The 8928-nt window shown below is 43.8% G+C and overlaps 1 protein-coding gene across 1 annotated transcript; it reads right to left on the bottom strand.

Annotated features, from left to right (window-relative positions):
- Positions 1 to 2975: 2975 nt before the first annotated feature.
- On the bottom strand, positions 2976 to 8146 carry hsd17b7 (hydroxysteroid (17-beta) dehydrogenase 7). Its single transcript, XM_080011191.1, has 9 exons — positions 8008 to 8146; positions 6857 to 7060; positions 6088 to 6180; positions 5845 to 5959; positions 5504 to 5698; positions 4873 to 4977; positions 4670 to 4726; positions 4463 to 4561; positions 2976 to 3948 (listed from the first exon to the last, which is right to left on the bottom strand). Exons 1-9 carry the CDS (start codon positions 8040 to 8042, stop codon positions 3835 to 3837), a joined length of 1017 nt encoding a protein of 338 aa, XP_079867317.1. The 5' UTR covers positions 8043 to 8146; the 3' UTR covers positions 2976 to 3834.
- Between the last annotated feature and the right edge of the window lie 782 nt (positions 8147 to 8928).

Here is an 8928-nt window from a genome sequence, read left to right as displayed (position 1 = left end):
ATTTCACGCCACCACCAAGGAGTAGCCATATAACCCATCACCTCTCCCTCCCCCGGGAAGATCAGATCACAACCCGCTGCCTGTGTACAAACCCAAGAGGTAGGAAACAAGGAGGGCCTTTGGTCAGAGAATAGGGAGGAGCTGAAGAATGTCACAGAGGATCAGGGAGGGAAAAAACAGCTACAGGAGGGAGATGCAGGATCAGTTTCAGCAGAACAACGTCAGCGGAGTCTGGAGAGGCCTTGAAACCCATCTCTGGTTACAGGGAACCCAACTCCCAGCCTGGTGGGGGGCGATGGTGGGTGAATGATCTGAACTTTATCTTCAAAAGATTTGATCTTCATCATCATCTGCCCCTCCCCCTGTCCAGTCCTCCATGCTGCAACCCTCATTGTCCGCACCCCCTGTACACTGCCCCACCCGACCTCCTCCCCACAACACCCTGCCCCACTGCATTTCCTGTCCAGTGCCCTACCCCTCCACCCACAACCTCCAGCGTATAGCCACCGTGCCCAAATCTGTCCCTCACAACCAACCAGGTGAGGAAAGAACTCAGGAGGATTGAGGCGAGAAAGAGCGCGGGTCCGGATGGCATCAGCTCAAGGCTTCTCAAGTCACGTGCACACCAGCTGTGTGGGATGGTTGAGTACATTTTCAACCGGTTTCATTTAAATCAGAGTCTGAAGCTGGAGAGAGCGCCACATCTGTGGAAAACTTCCTGCGTGGTATCGGTGCCAAAGACCCCGCTCGCCATGGACCTCAACAGCTACAGGCCGGTGGCACTGACATCACACCTGATAAAGACCCGTCTTCATCAGGTGATGGAGAGGCTGTTCCTAGTCCATCAATGGACCTGCTACAGTTCACCTATCAACCTGGCATTGGGGTGGATAACACTGTTATCTACCTCCTACATGGACCCCTCTCTCACCTGGGAAAGGTTGGGAGCACTGTCAGAATTCTGTTTTTTTGGATTTCTCCAGTGCCTTCAGTGCCTACAATACCAACTGCCCACGCTTCTGAGGGGAAAAGTTGGAGGGCACAGGGGTGGACCACCACCTCACAGCATGGATGGTGGACTACCTCACCAACCGACCACATTATGTGAGGATACGGAACAGTGAGTCCGACATGGTTGTCTGCAGCCAGGGGGCCCCGCAGGGAACAGTTCTGGCTTCCTTCCTCTTCACACGATACAATGCGGACTTCACACACAACTCCGCTCACTGCCACCTGTAAAAGTTCTCTGATGACTCCACAACCGTCGTCCCCATCATAGATTGGGACAACAGGGAGTACAGAGAACTGACGAATGGCTTTAAGATTGGAGCCAGCGGAACCGCCTCGAGATCAATGCAGGGAAAACCAAGGAGCTGGTGGTGGACTTCTGCAGCTGCAAACATCACTCTCCTCCTATACCAACCTATACCAATGAACATCCAGGGAATGGACTTTAAGATGCTGAAATCTTACAAGTACCTGGTTGTTCACCTGAATAATAAACCGGACTGGAAGCTTCAGGATGCTCGGACAGCACCGGCCAGCTCCTTCGGGACAGGCTGCTTCACCCGCGGTGTGTGAAGGAGATACCGCAGGTCCTTCCTTCCCGCTGCTGTCTGACTTCTACTAAACTGTGAATTGTCTATTTACTTATTTATTATACCTTGCTGTCTGTTTACGTATTTCTCATATTTTTAATTTATAATTACTAATTTACTAATGCTCCTGCACTGCAAATTTCCCCGCTGTGATATTAATAAAGGATTACCTTATTTTGTGTTGTGTTATTCCTCCACGTTGTTATAATGCTCTCCCTTTTAAATTTTCAGTAGTTTTCCTTTTTTAACAAATTTCAAGATCAACATTTTTGAATTTAACAAATATTAGGTGTCTATTTTTACTAGTAAATTGTTTATTTTTAGGTTTATTCTACATTGCCGGTTTTCTTTTATTTATACAGTATATTGCCACATTTTTTTTCTATTTTGTAATTTATTTACTTTATGGTGAAGCTATTAAAATTAATGTGTAAGTAAAAAATAATACAAAGTCTTATGGAATTTTTTCAGATAAAAAAAAAATACATAAAATAAAGGCCTCGATGGCGCCTTGTGTTTCAACTTTCCAAACCGCTTGGGTTTGATGGCTTGAGCTCTTCTACTTTCCAAGCTAGGACAGATGAGATTGCTTTTGACATGACAGTCAGAAAACAAACATCAATTATATGAACAAAGATTTCTCTTGGTACGTAAACCACATCTGCATATCATCATTTGTGAACCGAGGTGGAAGAAACCCCAACCGATGGCGGTAATCGTGAGGGGAAACAGGAAAGGCGGTGGAGTCTAATTGGTGTTCATGCCTCAGGGTGAACCCGCCACGTACAAACAAAAGCTTGATTCTTGCTGCTCGGATTGCATGAGGAAGCCTGTGGTCGGGCGTAACATAATACGGCGATCGGTTTTCCAGAGAGAGAGAGGATGTGTCTGTAGTCCCACAGGAGAAAAAAACAAAAACAAAAACAGCCCAACAGTTACAAACCGTTCTGCATTTGAAACCTGATTATTTTATTTTTGGAGATTCTAAATGTGGAGTTGTGACATGTAGAGTTGTGGTCAGTTGGTTGAACTCATGAATAACAGCAATGTTATTGTATCTTGGGTGTTCATTTTGGAGGTTGGTCGTTTCAGCAATTGTGGATTATTTTCTCTCTCATACACTCTCTCATACAGCCTACTTCAAATCTTTTGAGGGAAATGGGAACCACCATTTTAATAAGGTTTGGGTTTGTTTAACTCCGCTCTATTCGACATACGCCAACTGTATGTTGTATTATGTTGTGAAGACTAGATCGACCTGCTTAAGCAACAAACTCTACTTTACTGAATAAAGATAGAACACTGAGGAATGAGGATCCGTCATTTGAACGAGTGACCATACGGTTGAAATGTGAGTTCAATAGTAATAGTCTCAAAATAATTTATAGAATTTATTCAAATTCGTAACAAATAGATTAAGCATGAGACAGCAATGTAAAATAAAAAGTCAGTGTGGTTGTGGGGATGGTGTGGTTTGAGCAGCCACACCTGTCCTGGGTCTAGATAACTGGGGACCCAGGATCAGTGTGGCTGTATACCTATTGCTCGTTGGTTGGTCTAACGAGCAACAGGTAAAACCCCCATCCTCACACACACAAAGGAGGGGAGCCCCTGTCATGACACATGTCCATCTGCTCCTGGGCTAATTCCAACTGGCCAACTCTTGACAATAAACTGGGGTCTACAACCCCGTCTTCGGTGTCTCTGTGCCGGAGGGCCCTGAATGCGCCACTTGGGTGGTGCGTTGTAGGAGAAACTGCCACAGTCAGCATTATTACAACCTTATTTTTTAGCATTTAATATGCAGAACCTTGGAAAATTGCTATTGCTATTTTTTATGTCATTATTATTAATATATATTATTAAGAATATGTCAAATGTTGTGTTTAATTGGGTCATGAGTTATTTTTATATGGCTGTTATGTTATGAATGTCTCAGAAGTACCTGTTCCAAAGATCTAAAACGGAAAACGTTTGGCTCTACGTTATTTTTTAAACTTTTTTTATTTTTAAACTTATTTGATTACAACCAGCCATGACCAATCGGTTCGTCTTGGGTAAATATACTTCATTGGATTCATCACCGAGGTAGAGATTAAACAAGTCGAAGAGCATTGAACTACAGTATTTGTGAAAAGCAAAGTTGTAATTCCGGTCAAACGTCTGTGAAATCCATCCACAGCGAGATTTGAGGTTCAAGTCACACCTTGTAAAGTGTCCGTGTGGCACTATATTGTTAAGCTACAGTGTCCATGTCAGCCTTTTCCTCACTCATTTTTCTTCTCACTTCTTTCTCAAGATCCAGAAGTTTCACATAGAGGATCTCAGATGTTTCGCTGTCAATGTCCATCTGAAATATCAGCACAAAAGGGATAAAAGACTGTAATGATTTCTCAGCAGCCATATTAATCTATTTTATCACAGGAAATAAACATCCTTTTTTCTGTCTGTAACGCTTGAAACTGATCTGTTAATACATGTCAATTTCCTGCGCCACAGGAAATACTTTTTTAAAATCAATAGTTTTATATGATTGAGATATCAATGCAAATTGTATTACAGATACTTAATATTAGGGATGCCTTGATACCATTTTCGTCAAACTGAGTACGATTACCGAGTGCTACTTCTGAGTATTTGCCTATGGCGCTTAATGATACAAATTATGAACGTTTTTTCCCCCCCAGTAATACATGTATTTACTGCTGTTAAAACAAAATAGCAAATAACATGAACGCTATCGGACCAGATCACAGATACCTGTATCAGTATCTGGGCATCACTGAAAAACATGTACATTTTCAATGTATAATTCTACAATAATGTCATATTTGTGATCATTCCCGGAAGTAGGAATTGTTCACCTGTCGAGGTTTTGTGTAGTTCGTTCCAAGGCCGGAGGTTAAACTCTGATACTTGGCCTTAGGATCCAGGGACTCCGGCCTTTGCAGAAACAACCAGTGCTGTGAATGGCGACATCAGCATTAATATCCGGACATATTTGAAGTCCCATTGGTTATTACTGATTGGTAATAGCTTTTTGTCATATGTTATAAAGGAATCTCTCATACCAAGGCTCCCGCTCCGTTGTATGGTGTTAGTGTGAATGTGTGGGTGAAAATCCTCAGCTGTGGACATCAGAGACCAGATATAACATCACTATACAGGGTCAAGATAAGTTTGTTTGTTTGTACACTGCCCCGTGCATTTCAAGAGGTGGCTATGAAGTAAACACGCTCATTTAAAATGATCAGATAATGAACGGACAACTCACAAACCACATGATAGGCATGATGAGGGTCCAGAAGAAGGAGGGGAGGATGCCGTACGTCAGTTTGGTCATCACTAACCCCGGGCAGATCACAGAGGAGAAGAGTCCCTGTGCATAGAAAATCATTTTGGGTCGACTCATTCACTCGAGTTTCTACGATTAGTTTTGCTATTAAAACATTGAAGGAGAGAATAGAAAGACACCCTGCCCATTTACAAACCAGACAAACTAAACTGCTGAGACAGTTACTCAAGCTATAGCAGTGGTTCTCAACACGGGGTCCGGAGACGTCTCAAAGGGCCCCTTAAGACGTTCCAGGGGGTCCCCAGCAAAAATGAATAACGGCTAAACTTCACCATTTATTACATTTACAAGACGTTAGCACTGTTAGAGAATGTAGAATAATGACTTTTGATCCTAGTTTCACTGTTATCTCCCTCTAACTATAGTTTGGACAGGTAAGGAAGTTTGGATCAAATCATATCTCACAACAAAAAAAATCTTCCCTAGAGACAAAATTTAAATTAAATGGGGCCCTTATGTGTTTCAAATTGCGGGTCTTTAATATATTGAAAAAGCTTGATAATCGCTGATCTATAGACTACATCAGTGAAGGATCAGTGATTTAATCAACCTGGCGGTTCCTGTGTGTGTTGAGCGCGAGGCTGAGCAGGTCGGAGGCGTATTTGGAGGAGCTGTAGGGCTCGGTCCCATGCAGGTGCTGGATATCGTCCACACTGAAGGCAGAGCGCTGGGCGTTGCTCGAGGATGTCCACACCACGCTGGATGTGCGACCCGCCTGGCACAGCAGAGGCTCCAGCTCCTGGATCTACGCCGCGGCGTCAGAGGACGAGTCAAATCCAGCAGGATAATTAAACACACCTCATTATTCTGGGTAGAGATTTTGGTTCAAATGGACAAAATAGTGAGAACCAAACATTTAATTGATGTTTGAGGGACAATCCAGTCTCATACCAGCAGGAAATGACCAAAGAGGTTAGTTGCAAAAACTTCCTGTAGACCATCTGAGTTGAGGTTGTCCTGCTGAGTTAGGAGACCCTGTCCCGTCGCAAACATGTTGATGAGGTTCCTGCGGCAGAAAAATTTTGTTATTGAATAAAGCGGGAAGACAGACGTGTGCTGTCACTGGTATGAAGTCACAACAGACGACATGACAGATCAAGGCGACCGATATCAAGCTGGCCTTGGAGGTTTTACCTGGAAAAAAGGCCCTTGAAAAAGGCTTTCGTGTCCACCTGTGGATTGGGCATGATTCCTGCATTTAGGTACAGATAATCAATTTTAGCGTACCTGTGGAAAAGGAAAAAAAGACGTAGTCATCAAAAGGTGACTGAATCAAGAATTTGTTCATTAAATTCATACATTTCAAGAAGTGGCAGTGAAAGTACCTTACATTGTGGTCAGTGAGTTACAATAGATATAATATGAACCTTGAGAACAGTAATTGGTGCCCCCAGGGGCAGAAAGGAGATATAAAAGGGCACTTTCTAGAGCAGGGGTGATAAAGATACTGTCCAGGGGCCAGATCCCGCCTGCAGTGGGGTCCAAAACAACTACGGATCATTTGGTAAAATATTTTTAACATTTTGATACATAAATCTCGTATAAACAATATCAAAATATTCACATTGAATTATTATCTACTATATATGTGTAAAATCAGGGTGAATAGAAGATACAGCTGAATCAATTGCAGTTTAGTTGAAGTGTCTTATATTAGAGTCAATCTTGTCCATAAAAATTTGTAAAATTTGTAAACTTTGTACTGATAATTACCTTAACTGTATTTCATATGCTTGAAACCAACTTAATTTTGACCAATCCGTCCTATGACTTAAATTACGTTTGACAACTCTGTCCTGGAGAAATACTACAAGTCTTACAACTCAGTGAAAAGCCCTCTTTTCTTTATTCAATCTGAGAACCTATGGACCCCCCCCCCGCCCACGGCCGCCCATCCCTTCACCTGGCCTTCACCTCCCGGGCGGCCGTGAGCACCGAGCGCACGGAGCCCACGTCGAGGCGCAGCAGGTCGACTTGGGCGTGGCGGTGCGAGGTCAGCAGCGCCAAGCGAGCCGCCTCCGCCCGCTGCACGTTCCTACAGGCCAGACACAGCCGCAGCCCGGCGTCCTCAGCCAGCAGCCGCTCACACAGGGCCAGGCCCACGCCGCTGGGGAGAGCAGGGACAGAGGGGGGAACAAAGACAGTGAGAGGCCAGGGACAGGTCGGACGACTCTGTCTGGGGAATTAAAGCAACAAGGTACCGTACTTAAGTATGTTCTTCCAACAATCTGTTCTGAAGTATATCCAGTTCCATTTCAAAGCAAATGTCAATACTGCTGCGTTCAAGCTCAAGAGATTCTTTGTCACATACATATACATACCTCATACATACGCCTCTAACACAGTTGAGATACTTTATTGTTATTTTAAAAATCCAGATTTATATTCATATATATCAAGAGCGAGTCAAATCAGGACGTGCATGATCACTCATCTGCAGAAAACAAGGTCCAGTAGGAATACTTTATGTGGTATCATAGGCTCTGTTGCACTTTTACTTTGAATGATTTTCCATGGGGTGAGTAGAAGCTTTTTATTGATACAACACAATAATAAGTCAACACTCATACGATAACTCTCACGGCAATTCAGGTAAAACCAGTTTTGTCAGCAATAAAGAACATGAAAAAAATCCCGTCTTGCCCTTACCTCCCAATATTGTATAAGAGCTTTTATTCATATAGCAGTAGTAATTTTGTAGTGCTTATCAAAAAAATACTAGTACTTTTATATCAGTACTAGTAAAGTTTTTACTCCAGTAGAAATGCCGTGGTGGTACTTTTCACTGTTTTACTAGTTTTGTGTCAGGGCATTTGTACTTCTTCCACCACTGTAAACAGACTGAAAACACCCATAAAAACTGAAACCTTCGCAAATGGCGAAACTCTTGCGGACGGACACGCGTTTGGAAGCGTGCGCGGCGTGACCGGACGTATCCGCGTGTGACAAACAATCCCTCGAACCTGAAACTCAAAGGTAACGGTGCAGACAGCGGGGGGGGGGGGGGGGGGGGGTCACTGATCAATGAGGCATGACCGCCTGAGACAACCCTACCTGTTTGCACCGGTCACAACGACAACTCTCTCCATGGTCTCGACTTGACATACGACGGCTAATGGACCAGTGGCCCCCGGTGATCGAGGCGGCAGGTCGCGGCACAGAACCACGGCGAGCGCGGTACCCGCTGCTGCGCCACGCTGCCCCCCATGAGCAGACCCAGAAGCTGGAGCCCTGGGCCAATCGGGAGCGTGGTGTGATGGGTCGTCGCCGGAGCAACAGCCAATCAGCACCGCCCACAGAGAGCACGACAGCCCCCCCGGGGGGGGGGGGGGCTGCTGAACGGCGGGGAGGACGGGACTGGGAGTATCCGCAGTAGTGGAATGGCGTCCCCGTGTGGTCAGATGATGGTACTGTAATGTATAGATGAGTATCTTCATTTGATAAATCATCGCATATGATTGATTCGTTTAGACGGCGACCACAACATAATCAAAGTAAGAAAGCTAAGGTTTAATATGCACCTGCTTCCTTAAAAAAAAAAAAGAAGAAGGTTTGGTGGGCTTGTAATCGAGAGGAAACATTCGAGATCCAAAGTTCCAGATACCTTATTTGTCACATGCGTCATGCTAGGATGGTGCAGTGCAATGATAAAAGGGCAACTCCAAAGGCTGTGCAAAACAGAGTAGGTAGAGTAATAAAACAAAATAATATAATCACAAACAAAACCATGTTTTTATGCAACAAGGAGAAATATACGTACAAACAAACATACTGTGTATATATATATATATATATCTATATGAATATATGTGTAAATATGTTATGTGTGCAGCAGTACAGACACACAGTAGACATATGAATGTACATACATATATTTATTATACTTCTTATAGAACATACTTGTATATTATTACTCACACACGTTTAACATAAACACAGACAGACAGACAGAGAGACAGAGACAGACAGGCAGAC

Source organism: Zeus faber (assembly GCF_960531495.2).
Source record: "Zeus faber genome assembly, chromosome: 12".
NCBI classification, from domain to species: Eukaryota; Metazoa; Chordata; class Actinopteri; order Zeiformes; family Zeidae; genus Zeus; species Zeus faber.
Note: the sequence above shows the minus strand (reverse complement) of the source record. Positions and strands in the feature narration are given on the sequence as shown.

What these genes read in the sequence shown, in the direction of transcription:
- hsd17b7 (XM_080011191.1), bottom strand. Translation starts at nt 8,042, where the DNA reads ATGGAGAGAGTTGTCGTTGTGACCGGTGCAAACAG. An exon ending in GTTGTGACCGGTGCAAACAG is followed by an intron (nt 7,061 to 8,007) that starts GTAGGGTTGTCT and finishes TGCTCTCCCCAG; the next exon opens with CGGCGTGGGCCTGGCCCTGT. An exon ending in ACTACACAAAACCTCGACAG is followed by an intron (nt 3,949 to 4,462) that starts GTGAACAATTCC and finishes CTGATATTTCAG; the next exon opens with ATGGACATTGACAGCGAAAC.